This window comes from Chenopodium album, chromosome 14, assembly GCF_948465745.1.
Source record: "Chenopodium album chromosome 14, dcCheAlbu1.1, whole genome shotgun sequence".
NCBI classification, from domain to species: Eukaryota; Viridiplantae; Streptophyta; class Magnoliopsida; order Caryophyllales; family Amaranthaceae; genus Chenopodium; species Chenopodium album.
In genome coordinates, this window is record NC_137847.1 from 16,504,504 (window position 1) to 16,523,930 (window position 19,427).

The following is a 19,427-nucleotide window of genomic DNA, read 5'->3' on the forward strand; positions in this document are numbered from 1 at the left end:
GGCTTAATCTGTTGCCTTAGTTTGGTTGCACAATTGGGTGTGACCCATTGGGTTTAGTCAAAGGAAAGTTGTGAGATTAATTATATTAATCCCAGTGATCGGAGATGGACTCTAGCCTTGAAAGGAATGGTTTCCTTCGAACAAGTGTATTATTCCGATAGAGGGTACATAATTAATTAGGAAAGCTAATTATTTTGTGAGGTCAAGTGATCGAAATGAATGCCTAGCTAGAGGCTGCTTTCGATGAGTAATATTAATGCATAATCAATATTACAACTTTCTCTTGATAGAACCCTTCGGGTCACTTCCAATCGTGTAACCGAACTGAAGCGACAAATTAATCCGAAGGATTAAATAAGTCAATAGCGATTTTACAAACTTAGACGTCGGATTCCGAACTTAGAGTGTCAAAGCTGAGCGTCGAAAGTCGAGTCGAATTTAAGAATCGACGAGACAGAAAAATCATCCAAACAACAAGTCAAGTGATAAATGTAGCCTCGCATTGTCCTAACCAAGCGAGGGCTAGGCTATACATGGCTACTAGTCATAAGCACTAACAAGGGTGCAAGCCCAGCAGCCCTATGCGGGTGCTGGTTGGGCATATTAGCCGAGCTTACGTGCTAGCAAAGCAAGCAAGGCCTACCACAAGCTAGCGCGCAGGGCCTCTCTTAGTGCTATTAGCGCTAGCTAGCCCGTGCTAGCATGCCAAGGCACTCGCACACCAGTGAGCTCCTACTACTACTAGCACCGAGCTTGGTGCGTGGTACAATAGAAGCACCCAGCAACAAGCAGCTTGCATATGCGCGACATGTTGTTGTGAGCAAGTGTGATGCTGCTAGTGCGTGAGCCAGCTAGTAGGCCTAGCTAAGGGGCTAGGCCGCATGCGAGGCAGCCTTAGTGCCCAAGGTAGGCTAAGCCAACTGCCGCGCTTTGGTTGGCGGAGTATGAGGGGCGGTTTGGCTTGGGGAGCAAGGAGGTATTGTCCTCCCATGTGATCCTCACCTAACCCCCTGCTCGCCTTGTGCCACTTATTGTTTGGTGATGGTTTTTCCTTTTAATTTAGTTTAGAATCAAAATAACTCTTAATTTTGTCTTTTTACCAATTATCTCACATTGAAAGATGATGGGAAATCTTGGGAACATTTTTCTATAAATACCCATCATTGGGTATTAGCAATTTAACTTAAGTTGGTGAACTATAAGGGATCTCCAAAATCAAGGAAACCTTTGTTCGTAAACTCCAAGTTATTTTGGTCTAGCTCCGTCTAAGCTACGGGGTAGGGGCCGATTACGGTTAGGCAGCGAGTGTTTGAGCCATCGGAGGTTTTCGTACTTGTGGAACTTGAAGCTTTCAAGTCTGAGCTCATCGATTGAGCGAAGCACGCTTTTCGGGTGAGAATTGTTTCTCTCTCTTCTCTTTATGTTTGTGTTATTTGTTTATTAGCATGCTTTTGTTTATGTTGTAATTATTATGCATGTGACCTAATTATCGGGTTTTGTTTCCACGTGATGTCGGATAATGCAAAACCCAACAGCAGTATAAGAGCCTCTTGCATTTAATTTTTACAACTAAAAATTAATTAAATTGATTTTAATGGATTTAAATTCATGGTTTAGCATCTTAATTAGATTAGGAGCTCATTTTTAATTAAATTAAAATCGTATTTATGATATTTTTGGCTTATGAACTCCGATTATGACTCAAATTTAGTTAATTTTGGGTGGCATCGACATTCTAAATGATTATTCTTTACCCACAAAGTGTTTAAAATGACCTTCTAGAAGCCAAAATTCACCCATAAAGTGGTTTTACGAGGGGTTTTCCGTTTTTGACGAAAATTTTTAAATCTTTAAACCTTGATTAATTATGACATGTAATTTTTTGATAATGTGTTTGATTATACCATTAATCTTCTGCATTTTTAACCCTTATTAAGTATGTTTATGCAGTCATAATTGGTGCTTAATTTAGTGAGCTCTTAATTCACATAAATTTATAATTTCACATTTTTTGCAAATTTGCTTGGAGTGTGAATGTTTATGGTGAATATGTATTTTTAAAGCCCCTAAAATGTTAAAGATTCATTGTTTAATTGTTTATTTGGTTGGATCTTAATTTGCTAAAATCCATAATGAACTAATTTTTGGTTTTGATCATTTTTAAGTTCATTAAAGTCTTAAATGTTCATACTTGTACTTGAAATATTATTGTTCTTCATATAGGAAGATTACAATATTCAAATGTGCATGAGTCACTGTTGGATAAATTTTTCATTGGATGATTATTTATTTTTTCCAACTTTTTTTTGTCAAATCTCATTGTTAGTTTATGATTGGTTAAATTAATTATGAGAATATCTCTCAATTTTTGTCGTATCAAGTTGAGCCTAAAATAATTTAAAGAATGGTTCTTGAATTAATTTTGGTCTTTGCACTAAAATTGAGTTTAATTAAGTTGGACTTGTTTTATTTTCAATATTCCTAAATATTAGTTATAAAATCAATTTAGAATTAATTTTTATGTCACAAAAAAATTCGGAATCAAATCCGGAAGCACAACAAGCACAAAATCGAAGCCAGAGCTTCAAGTGCTTAAGCTCGGTCAGTAGGGCTCCTTAGGGAAGCCCGCATGTGGCTACTGAGCCAAAGCATGTGCGAGAGAGAGCGTGCGTGTGGTGCGAAGGGTGCAACTTCCATGCACTCGACATGGCACTACCAGTGCCTAGCAGGTGCTTGCGCGATGTTGTGGCTATGCGGGCAGCACCCACGCATGGCAGCAAGGCTTGGGTGCCTAGCAAGCCTAGAATCATGGCTTGGAAGCTAGGCACTTTGTCATTGAGGGAATATTATTTTGCGGTTTTTTTTTTAATTAAAACGAGGCTAGGCCTCGATTTTTCCTGACACTTGCAAAATATTTTGGTAAAATATTGGGTTGACTGGCTTAATTAATTTTAATTGGATTAATTTTAATTAAGTTGAATATGGAATTTAGTGGGAACTTCATTAATTGTTTGAGCTATTATTATAGCATTAATTTCACATAATCGGATAACAACTTTGACTTGTTTTAATTAGGCGTGTTAATCGTATTAATTAACCACCTAAGTTAGTTACTAGTTTGCACGTGTTTTACATTGTTGTTTGGTTTATTTTGTAAAATTCTTGGGCCATTCACTTTAGAAGTGAATGGATGAATGGAATAGATATTCTAATGCAGGTTTAACAAAATGTCAACTAGTTGGGCCCGACTAGGATAGTAAATACGGACTGCGTTTCATTTTATATTTTTGTAAATCTAAATACGGACTACGTGTTGTTGAGTATTTTTGTACCTTAATATTCAGATTAGTCCTACTCATATAATTAGTTGCAAAATTAGTGGTTATTTCTCGAACACGGCGTTTTAATACAAGAAAACAAAGCCAAGAAGTTGTAATGAAGACCCTTGGAGATTTAAAGATTCAAGTTTCAAGGGGTCATGCTAGTTGCCAAATGCATCTTTATTCATGCTTCATATATTTATTCCTTGCTTATATATAATCGCGATGTTAGATTTATGTTTAGGATTTTGAATGCTGAGTGATTAATTAAGTTCACTTAAATCAATCAACAAAGAAACCCTAGGTCCTTATAAAATTAAGTTAAAATTTGTCATTCCAAAATAACACTTACTGAACTAATGAGAATATTGATGGGCTTCGCCAAAGCAGCGCATTACTACTTTCCTAGGATCGTAAGGTTTACTAGGTATACAAGTTAATTATGGTTAAACTCAACGATATCGGTAAGGAGTCCTTAGATGTCGTGGCAATGGAGATAAATTTCATGGAAGCATTAGATGCGATGTTTATCGAACCAAGAATAGCTTAGAGCTATTAGAAATTGGATTGCTTACATTAAAATATTAAGTGTTAAGATAAGCCAAATCATGCTTAATCACTTTTTGATTTTTAGAGTCTTGGAATCGTTTTATTCTTGCCTAAATGCGGACAAATTATAATGTGTGGATAAAACGCTTAATAAGATAGAAAGTTAGCATGTATGCTTTAAATTTCAAACTTATTGGTTTTATGAATGGTTTTCATTACAAATTCTTTCAATTGTAGGAACATGTCTGCAACTAACACCAACAAAAACCAATTTTCATTACGCTCAATTCTCGATAAGGAGAAATTGAATGGGCCAAACTTCCTTAATTGGAAAAGGAACTTGCGAATAGCTCTCACGCAAGAGCAAAAGGAATACGTCGTTGATGAGGAAATGCCTGACTCTCCTAATGCGGAGGTTACACTGGCTGCACTAAACGTATGGCACACTGCCAATTGGGATGTCAAGTGCATCATGTTGGCCACAATATCTCCGGATCTACAAAAGACCTTCTTTAAGAAGGAGACGACTTTTGAGATCATTTATGAACTTCAGAACAAGTTCCAAGAGCAAACCTGAATTGAGAGGTTTGAGACCCACAGGCGAATCCTTGAGAGCAAGCTCAAGAATGGAGAGCCAATCAGCCCACAAGTACTTAAAATGATTAAATTATTTGAGAACATGGAAAGGCTTGATGCTAGGTACTCGAACGAGATGGCAATTGACATTATTCTCCATTCGTTTCATAAAGGCTATATGATCAGTTCAAGATGAACTATAATATGCACATCATTGAGAAAACTCTCACTGAGATTCATGAAATGTTAAAGCAAGCTGAGCAAACGCTCAAAGATGAGGGGAAGCATGATATGCTCATAGTCAAGAAGGGCAACCACTAAAAGGGCTAAGATCGTGGTGTCGAATTAAACCTACTTATGGCATTATCGTCTTGGATACATTAACATCAAACGCATGAAGAAACTTCTTCATGAAAGGATCCTTGATTCCTTCGACTTAGAGTCGTTTGAAAACTACGAAGGATGCTTACTAGACAAGATGATAAAGCAACCATTCTCCAAATTGGGAGAAAGAGCTAGTGACTTATTAAGCCTCATACACACCGATGTATGTGGACCAATGAGCAGAATCGCAAGAAATGGTTACTGCTATTTTATCGCATTCACAGACGACTTTAGTAGATATGGCTATGTATACCTTATGCCGCAAAAATCTGAATTTTTTGAGAAATTGAAAGAATTTTAGACTGAAGTGGAAAATTAGCTTGGCAAGAATATCAAAGCACTATGATCGGATCAAGGGGGCCAGTATTTGAGCTATGAATTCGACGATCATCTAAATGAACAAGGTATTCTCTCATAAGTGACACCTCCCGGAACTCCACAATGAAACATAGTGTCTGAGTGGAGAAATCGAACTCTGTTAGACATAATTCGATCAATGATGGGTCATAGAGATCTTCCTATCTCCTTCTAGGGACACGCACTTCTAACCGCAACACTTACATTGAACCACGCTCTGTCAAAAGCTGTCGAGAAGACTCCATATGAATTATAGACGAAGAAACCTCCACGGTTGTCTTTTCTTAAGATTTAAGGTTGCGAAGCATATGTTAAAAGACTCATGTCCGACAAGCTTTCACCAAAATCTGACAAATGTTTCTTTATGGGATATCCAAAAGAAACAAAGGGGTATTACTTCTACAACCAATCTGAAAACAAAGTATTTGTTGCTCAAGATGGTGTCTTTTTAGAAAAAGGAGCATCTTATCAAAATGACAAGTGGGAGGAAAATCGAACTTGATGAAAGTTTGAGAAGATGAGCAACAAAGTTAACCTGACAAAACTAACAATCAAAGTGCTTTAGAAGCAGCTATTAATAACAATCAGAGTCAAACCGACAATGAAAATTCTCAATCTATTACCTTGCATAGGTCGCAAAGGCAAAGATCTCAACCAGAAAGATACCTCGGTGTTGTCTTAACTGAAAATCAAGACATCCTTGTTATGGATAAGGATGTGTAAGGAGGGTGTGCCCATCATAGGAGGTACTTCTCCTTTATGTCTATGGCCCTTTAAAAGTCTAGGACTTTACACTTTTGAGGGTGTATAGGATTTGAATTTCTAACTATGTTGGGGGACCTTGAATTAGAGTTGATCCTATCATTATGCTTTTTTGTAAGAAACTAGTAAGATGTCGCTAATGAGTTTTAGGAAAACTCATAAACCTCGTTCATGCCTTTCTCCCAAGTAGAGTTCAAGGGATATTTAGCATGACATAAGTTTACCCCATGCCCAAATTGGTCTACTTATACCAAAATGAGTTCGGGAGCGAGGGTACTAAAATGACATTTGCTTTACGGAGAATCGTTACTCTAGCCCTAGTGCAGCCTCTACTAACTCTTCCTTTTTCACAATTTCATCACCAAACAATATATGCAATGTGATACCTAAAACTTATTTAGTTAATTTTATTTACACTTATTAATCACGTAGGAATTACATTGTAAAAGTCGTTATTCTTTATTTAATTCAAATTCGTGAAAAGAACAAAAATGAACAAGATTCACCTTGGCTTAGGTGGTAAAACAACAATTAATTATTTAAATTCTAGTCTTGATTAACGCGAGAATGTTATGTGAATTAAATTAATTAAAATTTTGTTTAAATTGGTCAAACAATACTAATTAATCAATTAAAGATATTTAAACAATCAAAATAAAGGGATTTATCTAAGTGCTCAGGAAACTAACCGTTTTAGTTTACTGCTAAATCTCCATTTAATGCGTTTATGGACTTTCTTTCTTCTTCATACCTCCAAGGGCTTAAATGGATGGATTAGGGTTGAATATTATTTGGGATGAAAGGAGAAAAGTAGTATGATAGTAAGAGAAATTGAGAGATTAGGGTTTTAAGAATGCTAGGGTTTAGAATTTTTATTTTTCTGTCATCTTTAGGGTTGAACAAAGACCCCTATTTATAGGCGTAGGAAACTAGGTTTAAGGTTAGAGTTGTGGCGTCAGGTGGCGCGCGCAACTGTCGTAGTCGTGCTAGGTGTCGTATGCATCTCAATGACCTGTGCGCGCCAAGGGCACGTAACTCACTGAGTTGCGCTCGGTGCGGTTTTCCTTATACGAAAACGCATTTTTAAAACTTCCATAACTTTTAATTGAGAAGTCAGATTACAGCGTGTGAGATATCATTGGAAATATCTGAATGTATAATTTCCAATTCCATTAAAATTAGGTTAAAATATGTCATGGATCAAAAGATATGGCCGTTGGAGTGCAAGGGTGTTGGTTTTAGGGCCCGATTTAGTATTTTTATCATAACTTCTTCGTTTTAACTCGGAATTGGGCTTATAATATACCATTGGAAAGATCTTTGAATGCTCTATCCATATAAATATAACTTGCATGGAAATTCTGTAGTTTATTTATCTTATTGACTCAACAATGTAGGATCCATTAGATCCAATCATTGCATTTGACGCATTTGGATCTGTTATTAATCACGTTTAAACATGTATGAGCACGTTTTAGGCCTAATTAGTAATCAAAAAAGGATTTAATTTAACTTTGTCTCAAATGTGGGTTTTAACTTACTTCATAATCCATTTCGTAATCCATAAACACTTCAACTTTGATCTAGCATGAAGAACAGGTTTTGTAACAACATCTCACTTCCTATCAGGACAGGGGGCCAAAAGTAGGTGTCTACTGGATGATCCAGTGACATACAAACAAGCTATGATAAGGCTCGACTCTACAAAATGTTAAGAAGCCATGAAATCCAAGATGGACTCCATGTTTGAAAATCGAGTATGGGACTCGGTTGATTTGCCCGAAGGTTACACATCTATCGGTTGCAAATGGATTTTCATGTTGAAAACTGATAAAGATGGAAATGTATATGTATACAAAGCTAGATTGGCGGAAAAAGGTTATAAGCATATTCATGGCGTTGATTATAATAAAACCTTTTCACCAATCTCCATGCTTAAGTCCGTCCGGATTATCCTAGCAATTGTCGCATATTACGACTATGAAATATGGAAAATGGACATCAAAACCGCCTTTCATAATGGAATTTTGGAAGAAACTATGTACATGACACAACCGGAAGGTTTTGTTGATCCAAACAATGCTTAGATGGTATGTAAGCTTAAGAAGTCCATTTATGAACTAAAGAAAGCAAGCAGAAGTTGGAATATGCGATTCGATGAAGCCATTAGTGAGTTTGGTTTTATCAAGAATCCAGATGAGTCTTGTGTTTACAAACGGTCTGTGGGAGAGACATCGCATTCCTTGTCTTATATGTTGATGACATATTGTTCATTAGAAAAAACATTCCAATGTTGGAGTCTGTAAAGGCTTGACTTGGAAAGTGTTTTTCAATGAAGGACTTAGGAAAGGCACAGTATATATTGGGCATCAAGATCTATAGGTATAGATTTAAGAATATGATTGGATTGATCCAAATTACTTATTTCGATACAGTGATGGCACGATTCAATATGGAGGAAGCCAAGAGAGGCAACCTACCCATGTCACATGGCATAACTCTCAGCAAGAAATAGTGTTCGCAGACTCCTGGTGAGTGAGAGAGCATGAGTCAGATTCCATATGCTTCACTTATTGGATCGACCATGTATTCCATGATATGTACTAGGCTGGATGTATCGTATGTCTTGAGTGCTACAAGCCGATAATAATCAGACCTAGGAGAGGCGTATTGGACTGCGGCCAAGAATATCTTAAAGTACCTGAAAAGGAACAATAATAAATTTATGTTCTATGGTGGGAGTAAGGATTTGGTTGTTGAAGGTTACACAGACGTAAGCTTGCAAACTAACGCAATCATGGTACATATTCTGTCTAAATGGAGGAGTGTTAAGTTGGAAGAGTACTAAGCAAAGCACAATTGCAGATTCTACAACTGAAGCCGCATACTCGGTAGCTTCTGAAGCAGCTAAGGAGGCAGTTTGGATTCGTAAGTTGTTGGCGAACTTGATGTTGTACCCTCAATCAACGGTCCAATAGATCTCTATTGTGATAACAATAGAGCTATTTTTATCTCTATTGTGATAACAAGGGAACATCAAAAAGCCAAACATGTCCAGAGGCGATTTCAAATAAAAAGGGAATGAAAGTCCGAGGGTAAAATTAGAATTTGTAAGATTAGAACGGACGACAATGTAGCCGATCCACTCACTAAACCTTTTCCTCAAGTGAAACACAATAAGCACGTTAAGGCAATGAGAATCAGGCATGTTGGAAATTGGCTTTGAAATCCATGTTTATGTGTTTTAGTTAAATTTGGGGATTTTAATGTAAAACAATATCTTGAACCATTCATTTATGGAGTAATTTAATTTTCACAAATTGTTATATTTCATTTCTATTTAATTGTAGTTTGGAATTAAATAAAGAGTCCATTCGACTTGAGAATATTTAAAATAAGGTATCAAGACAATTTCTTGTATAAAGAAACATATATTAAGTGAACGTTGAATATCATATAGAAATCATCCCTAATCAAGGTCATTTTAAAATTGGATGACTAATGACCACGTGAGATTAGTGTGCAGTATAATTTATAGTAGCGTTTCTTGTGCTACAAGGACAAGATTGTCATAAATCATTTACACATGTATTAGTTTGGAACTATACTGAAATGACCTATGAGAATACTTTAAGTGATTTAACAATCGTCATAAGTATATTACTTATTATGGCTATCAAAACCTCTTTCCTCAACCATGAGTATTGTAAGTTCTCTTGTTTGAGTACTAGTCCATTTTGACGTTGTCAAACGTCTTCCGTACAAGTGGATCATAAAGGCAACACTCGGGCGACTAGGGCCTCTTAGTAAGGGAAGCTAACAATGCAAGACTGGAAATGTCCCCCTATTAACAGTAGTGAACATGTCTCTGTTGTTAACTAGGCCTCTCGAAGAGCGAGACTGTGAAAATGCATGGCCATGCTCAGATGGGTTTTAGAAATTATCTGCTTATTTATAGTCAAACTCGAAAATCGAGAAACACTTCTGGACGTAATAAGGATAACGAAGAATCTTACGTTATAGTTCATGAAAAGATATTAAGTGACATAGAAAACAGGCTATACACTAAAAGCACACTTGTCCGGCTGGAAGGACAAGTGGGAGATTGAAAGGAATGGTGTCCTAGGGTTCAGAATTAATTAAGAAAGCTAATTATTCAGTGAGGTCAAGTGATTGGAATGCCTAGATGAGGCCGCTTCTAATCAGTAATATTAATGTATAATTAATATTACAGCTTGCTCTTGATTGACCCCTTCGGGTCACACCCAATCATTTAACCGAACCGAAGCGACGAATTAATCTAATGGATTAAATAGTCAATAAAGATTTTATGAACCTAGATGTCGGATTTTGAGCTTAGAGCGTCTAAGCTGAGTTTCGAAAGTCAAGTTGAATTTAAGAATCGACGAGACGAAAAAATCATCCAAACAACAAGCTAAATTTTAGTCGTAGCCTCACGTTGGCCTAGCTAAGCAAGGGCTAGGCTATACATGGCTGCTAGCCATAAGCGTTAGCAATGCCGTAAGCCCAGCAGCCCTATGTGGGTGCCGGCTGGGGCTTGTTGGCCGAGCTTATGTGGTAGCAAGGCCAGCCACAAGCTAGCGAGCGGGGCCTCACTAGCTACTACTAGCGCTGGCTAGCTCGAGCTAGCATGCCTAGGCACTCATACACCAGCGAGCTTCTGCTACTGCTGCTAGCACCGAGCTTGGTGCGCGGCACAGCAGCAGCGCCCAGCAACAAGTAGCTCACATATACGCGGCATGATGTTGCAGACTGGTGCGAGGCTGCTAGCGCGTGGGCCAACTAGCAGTCCTAGCCAAGCGGCCACGCCGCCAGCGAGGCAGCCTTGGCGTCCTAGGCAGGTCATGTTAGCTAGCGCGCTTTGGTTAACCGAGTGTGTGGGGCGGTTTGGTATGGGGAGCAAGGGAGGTGTGGTCCTCCCATTTGGTCCTCACCTTAACTCTTGCTTTCCTTGTGCCACTTGTTGTTTGTGATTGTTTTGGCTTTTAATTTAATTTAGAATTATATTAAATCTTAATTTTGCCTTTTTACCAAATATCCCACATTTAACGATAATAGGAATTCATGGGAACATTTCTCTATAAATACTAATCATTGGGTATTGGGAATTTCACTTGAGTTGGTGAACTCTAAGGGATCTCCAAAAGCGAGAAAATCTTTGTTCGTAAACTCTAAGTTATTTAGGTCTAGCTCCGCCTAAACTATGGGGTAAGGGCCGCTTACGGTTCGACAGTGAGGGTGTGAGCCGTCGAAGGTTTTAGCACTTGTGAAACATGAAGCTTTCAAGTTTGAGCTCATCGCTTGAGAGAAGCACACTTCTAGGGTGAGTATTTTTTCTCTCTTCTCTTTATGTTTGTGTTATTTGTTTATTTTCATGCTTTTGTTTATGTTGTAATTATTATGCATGCCATCTAGTTATCGGGTTTTATTTTCGCGCGGTGTTTGCACACTGCAAAACCCAATAAGCCTACCTTTCCGATCACTTAAATTTGCTGAATAATTTGCTCCGTAATTATTTTTATCCCTCCATTGGAATATTACACTTGTTCGAAGGACACAATTTCTTTCATAAATAGGAGTCTCTAGTTAGAAATTTAACTCTACAATTTTGAAAACCCTAATTCCTCAAACTCTCTTATTATAACACTACTTTTCCCCTCTCTTCCCAAATACTCTTCAACCCTGATCTATATTTTTGAAGTTCTTGGAGGTACGAAGAAGGAGGGAGGTCTATAAACACCCAATACGAAGATCTGACAAAAAAAGGTGAATGGTTATTAGTTTTCTAAGCGCTTAGATAAATCACTTTTCATTTCTTAATTTATGTAACATTAATTGAATAATAATTAATATTGTTTTGTAACATTAAATAAGATTAATTAATTTATTTGCATAGTATTCTTTCGTTAATTAAATATTATAATTGGAATAATTAAATTGTTATAATATCACCTAAAACAAGCAAATATTGTTTTAGTTTTTGTTCCTTTTATGGACTTGGAATAAAAAAAGAATAATGTCATTTGTTGCAATGTAACTCTTCGTGATTCTTGTTTGTAAATAAAATCAACTAACTTAACTTTTTAGAATCATGTTGCATATATTATTTGGTAATAAAATTGTAAAAAAAGAGAGCTAGTAGAGGTCGTAATAGGTCTAGAATTGCGATTCTAAAAAGAATGTTTGCCTAGTACCCTTGCTATTCATGTTAATTGTCCCTAGAACTCTACTTGGGAGAAAGGTATGAACGAGGTTTAGTAGACCAATTTTAGCATGGGTAAACTTATTATTCATGTTAATTGTCCCTAGAACTCTACTTGGGAGAAAGGTATGAACGAGGTTTATAAGTTTTCCTAAAACTCATTGGCAAGTCTCTATTAGTTTCTTAAAAAATAATGTATTGCTTGACTCCTCTTAGATTCAAGGTCTCCCAAACAGTCAGGAATTCAAATTTCAATACACCCTAAAAAGTGTAAAGTCCTATGCTTTTAAGGGGCCAATGGCATAGAGGAAATGAGATCCCCAACGACGGGCTACCCTCCTCACACCTTCCCCGTTACGATTTTGATCCTTATCTCCATCCCTCATCTTGATTCAAGCCTCCTTCCCCTTCCCCTACCCCAATATTGTCCTCTCTCTCCTTACCCTTATCTTTATTTCAACCCTCCCATCCCTGTTAACGTTTTTAGCCCCCATCCTCCTTGGTTTAAGGTGGCTTCGTGGGGTGAGGTTGGGGGAAGGGATGGCTGGGATTGGTGTTTTTTTTTTTTATTTTTTTAAATATTCAATTTTTTTCTTTAAATTTTATACAAATCACGTGGTGGCTCGTGTATATTAAACCAAAAAAAAAATTACCTATATAATAGGCCAGGTTGCCGGTCATTACTTGGGACCACACAAGTAGAATGACCCCCCGAACTCATTTATGGCTTAGTAGACCAATTTTGGCATGGGCAAGCTTATTATGATTGATGTTAATTATCCCTTGAACTCTACTTGAGAGAAAGGTATGATTGAGATTTATGAGTTTTCATAAAACTACACTACTACAAAAAGGGGAATACAGAACGCCTAAAACAAGTTATATAGAACGCCTTAGAGGCGTTCTTCTGAGGGGATGCCTTATAAAGTCTATAGAACGCCTCCAAGAGGCGTTCTATATCTAGCAAAATACAGAAACGCCTAACCTCTTATTCTAGGTACAAAGTAAATTAAAAACAAGGAAAAGAGAACAGTCATCTTAAGATAGGCGCTCTATATTCATATAAATAGAGAACGCCTACTGATGCCAGTTCTCTTTTCCCTCTAGTTTTTGTAAAAAAAATTATTATTATTAGTACTAATAATAATAATAATAATAATAATAATAATAATAATAATAATAATACCACGTAAAAGACCAGTATACAAGTATATATTGCTACGGAGTATATTAGTTCGTATTCTGTGGTAAATAAAATACAAGTATATATATTAGAATCACATTTGATTATTACATAATTTCCCGAAAAAAAAAAAGAAAAAACAGATGTATTTGATTAAAATTAAATAATAGATACAATTAAGCTATTGTACACCAGAAAATCATCATCATCATCTTTTAATCAGATTTCAACGAGGGGAGCTTCATCCATCAAGTATTCAAGTATCATCCATCCTAAAGAAAAAAAAATGACATAAAGAACTTAGAAATATAAAGGAAAACTGAATCAAACCGAGTAAACCAATTAATTCATAATCAATGTCGAGCAACTTTACAATCACAAAGACCATGAGCTGATTAACAATTGTATCAATAAGAATTAACCATGCATAATAAACAAGCAATTTAGCATACACATAATCAAAATAGCTGACATTAAAACACTTACATCTACAATTGATTATTATGTTGGGTTTCGATGAGTCCAACTCATCGCGGAAGAAAATCCGAGCCAAGACCACACTCACAATTAATATAATCACACGACATAATTAACTTAAACAACAAGAATTAAGGAAAGATTAATACCTTTAACGCGTGCTTCGCTCACTACAAGAGCTCTTATTTCGGAAAGCTTTTAGCTTCGCTCGCACAAAGACCTCCAACGGAAGTCCACCCACAACACGACCCCGACAAAGGTTCAATGCTTAGAGGTTAGCTAAGCCCAACCTAAACTCGAGTAATTATATGTGTTAAAAGGTTTTCTCAATGGAGATGCCTTTTCTAACACCTTACTCAAGTGATTTTCCCAATACCCCAACTTGGGTAATTATATGGAAAAACATGAGTGAGATTTGCTCTTCCATCAATGTGGGAGAATTGATTATTCCTTTTATTTTTAAATCAAAAATAAAATTAATTATCAAGCAACTAATAAATCAACAAGTGGCATACTTAGGAGAAGAGTTAGGTGAGGACCACAAGGAGGGGAGGGGACCAAACTTGATCCCCAAGGAGCTCCATTTGGCCGGCCAACTATCCCCATACATGACCAATCCCCGGCTGCCACGTGGCACCCCAAGAGGAGCACCAAGGCAGCCGGTTTTGGGCTACTGCCACGGCCTAGCAGCTGCGGCCAAGGCGCGACTTGCGGGTGTAGCCTCAGCCAGCTAGCTGCTGGCCTTGGTTGCGGCTGCTGCCCTTGGCCGGCTGTCGTAGCTAGCACCATGCTAGCTGTGGTGTACTAGCATGCACCAGCCAGCCTAGGCTCGGCTTGGTGAATTTGCTAGCCACCCCGGCTTTTACCAAATGCCCCTAGGCATCGATTTGCTCGGGGCATTCCGATCCTAGGGGTATTTCTGTAAATTGTTGAATTATTAGTAATTTTACCGTCTCGTCCTTTATTATTTCGACTCGACTTCCGATGCTCGGATTTGACACTCCAAGCTCGAATTTTCGACGTCTAAATATTAATTACTCGAGTGACTCATTAATTCCTTCCGAATTAATTCATCGTGTCGGTCCGTTTGTTCCTTGGGTGTGACCCAAAGGGTTCAGTCAAGATTAAGCTGTATTATTAATTATACATTAATATTATTGATCGAAAGCGGCCTCCACCTAGGCATTCCGATCACTTGACCTCACTAAATAATTATCTTTCTAATAATTTTGAACCCTCTTTCGGAATAATACACTTGTTCGAAGGACACCATTCCTATCATACTCCCACTTGTCCTTCCGGATAAGTGTGCATTTAGTGTATAGTCTTTTTCCTATGTCTCTTCATGAACTATAAAGTAAGATTTATTCGTCATCCTTATTATGTCTGGAAGTGTTTCTCGATCCCGAGTCTGACTATTAATAAACAGATGATTTCTAAAATCTACTTGAGCACGACCATGCATTTTTACAGTCTCGCTCTTCGTGAAGCCTTGTAAACAACAAAGACATCTTCCCTATTTTATTAAGGGGGGATATTCCCAGTCTTGTAATGTAGCTTCTCTTACTATGAGGACCTAGACGCCCGAGTGTTGCCGTTATAATCCCCTTTTACGGCAAGCGTTTAACAACATCAAAGCGGACTAGTACTCAAACAAGAGAACTCACAATACTCATGGTCGAGGAAATAGGTTCCGATAGTCATTATGAGAAGTATACTTATGACGATTTTTAATTCTCCAATCTCATAGGTCGATCCAGTATGGTTCCAAACCAATACCTGTGCAAATGATTTACGACAATCATGTCTTTGAAGCACAAGAAACGGTGCTATAACTCAATCTACACACTAATCTCAAGTGGTCATTAATCGTCCATCGTTTAAATGACCTCGATTAGGGATAATTTTCGATTATAATATTCAATGTTCACTTAATAGGTGTTTCCTTATCAAGACTGGTCTTGATACCCTATTTTGAATATTCTCATAATCGAATGGACTTATTATTCAATCCTAAACCACAATTAAATAGCAAATGGAGTGATAAAATTGCATGAAATTTAAATTATTCCAAAACTTGAATGGTTTTTCTTAGTGCCTTACATTAAAAATTTTAAAATTAACTAAAACACTAAACAGGGAAATCAAAGCCAGTCTCCAACGTGCTTGATTGCCATTGCCTCAACGTGCTTGTTGTGCTTCTCTTGAGGCAAAGGTTTGGTAAATGAATCGGCTACATTGTGAACCGTTCAGACTTTAAAAATTCTGATTTCACCTTCTGATTTCCATTCTCGAATCATGTGAAATCGCCGCTTGACATGTTTGACCTTCTGATGTTCCCTTGGCTTTCTGGCATGAGCAATAGCTCCATTGTTGTCATAATAGAGGGCTATTGGACCCTTGATAGAGGGTACAACATCAAGTTCACCAACGAACTTACGAATCCAAACAGCCTCCTTAACCGCTTCAGCAGCTGCCAAGTACTCGGCTTCAGTTATAGAAACTGCGGTTGTGCTCTGCTTGACACTCTTCCAACTAAACGCTCCTCCATTTAGACTGAACACATATCCAGATTGCGATTTAAAATCGTCTCTGTCAGTCTGGAAGCTTGCGTTGGTATAACCTTCAACAACTAATTCTTTTGAGCCACCATACATCAGGAATTTATCCTTGTTCCTTTTTTGGTACTTTAGCATATTCCTGGCCGCAGTCCAATGGGTCTCTCCTAGGTCTGATTCGTATCGGCTCGTAGCACTCAATGCATATGATACATCTGGCCTAGTACATATCATGACATATATGATCGATCCAATTAGCGAAGCATATGAAATTGATTCATCCTCTCCCGCTCATCAGATGTCTGTGGACACTGCTTCTTGCTTAGGGTTATGCCATGTGACATGGGTAGGTGACCTCTCTTGGCTTCCTCCATGCCGAATCGTGCTAGTACCTTATTAATATAAGTACTTTGGCTTAATCCAATCATCCTTTTCGATCTATCCCTATAGATCTTGATGCCCAATATGTACTGAGCCTCTCCCAAGTCTTTCATTGAAATACAATTTTCGAGCCAGGCCTTTACAGACTCTAACATCGGAATGTTGTTTCCAATGAGCAATATGTCATCGACATATAAGACTAGGAAGGTGATGTCACTCCCACTAACCTTCTTGTAAACACAAGGTTCATTTGGATTCTTGATAAAACCAAACTTACTGATGGCTTCATCGAATCGCAGATTCCAACTCCTACTAGCTTGCTTTGGCCCATAAATGGACTTTTTAAGCTTACAAACTTTCCCAGCATTGTTTTGGTCGACAAAACCTTTCAGGCTGTGTCATATACACAATTTCTTCCAAAATACCATTGAGGAAGGCGTTTTTTACGTCCATCTGCCATATTTCATAATTGTAATATGCACCAATCGTTAGGAGGATCTGAACGGATTTAAGCATTGCGACTGGAGAAAAAATTTCATCGTAATCAATACCATGAACTTGCATGTAACCTTTTGCTACCAATCTAGCTTTGTAAATGAATACATTTCCATCTTTGTCTATTTTCAACTTGAAAATCCACTTACATCCGATAGGTGTGTAACCCTCGGATAAGTCAACCAAGTCCTAGACTTGATTTTCAAACATGGAATACATTTCAGATTTCATGGCCTCTTGCCATTTAGTAGAGTCGATGCTTGCCATCGCTTGCTTGTAGGTTGCCGGTTCATCTCCATCCATAACCTGGATGCCCTGATTCTCAGTTAATACTATACCAAGATATCTATCAGGTTGAGATCTCGGCCTCTGAGACCTACGTGGGGTAACGGACTGAGCATTTGCATTGTCGGTTTAACTTTGCACATTTTGACCAGCGTCAACAAATTTTGTTTGAGCACTTTGATTGTTAATCTGATTTTGTTGCTCGTCCTCTCGAACTTCATCGAGTTCGATTTTCCTCCCACTTGTCATTTTGGAAAGGTGCTCCTTCACCAATAAGACACCATCGCGAGCAACAAACACATTGTTCTCGGATTTATTGTAGAAGTAATACCCTTTAGTTTCTTTTGGGTAGCCCACAAAGTAAACCTTGTCAGATTTGGGATAAGTTTGTCAGAAATCAATTTCTTGACATATGCTTCCCATGCCCATATCTTTAGAAAAGACAACCTAGGAGGTTTCTTCGTCCATAACACGTATGGAGTCTTTTCTACAGCTTTTGATGGAGCACGGTTCAGTGTTAGTGCCGCAGTTAGAAGTGTGTGTCCCCATAAAGAGATAGGAAGATCACTAAGACCCATTGTAGATCGTACCATGTCTAACAAGGTTCGATTTCTCCTTTCGGATACTCCGTTCCATCGTGGAGTTCCTAGAGGTTTCAATTCTGAAAGTATACCCTTTTCTTTCAGATGGTCATCGAATTCTTGGCTCAAGTATTCACCACCTCAATCCGATCAAAGGGCTTTGATTTTCTTGCCAAGCTGATTTTCAACTTCACTCTTAAATTCTTTGAACTTTTCCAATGATTCAGATTTGTGCGACATACGGTAGACATATCCATATCTACTATAATCTTCTGTGAACGTGATAAAATATCGATGTTCGTTTCTTGTGGCGGACTCATTGGTCCACATACATCGGTGTGTATTAGACCCAACAAGTCTCCTGCCCTTTCTCCCAACTTGGAGAATGGCTGCTTAATCATCTTGCCTAATAAACATCCTTCACAATTCTCAAACGATTGCAAATCGAAAGAGTCAAGAACACCTTCCTGTAGAAGTTTCTTGATGTGTTTGATGTTAATGTGGCTAAGACGACAATGCCACAAGTACGTTTGATTTGACTCTTAGATTTGGTATCATTGTAAACATGTTTGTCTAAACACACATAAACGTGTCATTCCATAAATAAAAGCAAGAAATAAAATATAAGTCTTGTGGTCAAAGTCAAAATGACGTCTAACGCCAAGAGATCAAAGTATGGTTGATAAAACTAAACAAGTTTTAGTTTTAGACAAAACATGAGATTATAAGCTTTCTTCGGACGGGTTATCTTCATCTTCCACTTGTGTACTCATATCCACTTGAAAAGCACCGGTCACTTTGTTCCTGAAATAGGAGCACATAGTGAGTCAATTTTTCGGTATCTAATACCTTATAAATTGCTTATATTCAAGTGTAAAGATGATACTTGAGATTGAGGCTCTTTTCCTCTCGTCTCATCTTCTAGATACATGCTACATTCTCTCTTGTAGTGTCCTTGCTTACTACAATAGAAGCAGCGCATCTTAGCTTTGTTCTTGAACTCCTTCCTCTTAGGCCTTAGAGCAAACTTAGCCCCCTTGAAAGAATAGGTTTTCTGAAACTCTTGGATAACTTCCTCTAAGGACAGTTTGTTCTGTTTAGCGGTAAGTCGCATCTTTAATGCAACATAGCCCGAGTGGAGTGAAGCTTAGAACCATGTGAGCCGCTTGCTCATTCTCCACCGGTTTGCCAATTGCTCCAAGCGGGTGAATAACCTTGTCATCTTAAGCACATGAGCTTGAAGTGGCATCCCGGGTCTAAGTCTTGCATTATAGACCCTAGCCCATACTTCTTGCC

At 37.8% G+C, this 19,427-nt stretch overlaps 1 protein-coding gene across 1 annotated transcript; it reads left to right on the forward strand.

Moving 5' to 3' along the window:
• The first annotated feature begins 3,762 nt into the window (after positions 1-3,762).
• Positions 3,763-4,446, forward strand: LOC145577843 (uncharacterized). The gene is made up of 2 exons (XM_081635276.1): positions 3,763-3,845; positions 4,107-4,446. The coding sequence occupies exons 1-2, from the start codon at positions 3,763-3,765 to the stop codon at positions 4,444-4,446; spliced, it is 423 nt and encodes a 140-aa protein (XP_081491402.1).
• Positions 4,447-19,427: the final 14,981 nt, after the last annotated feature.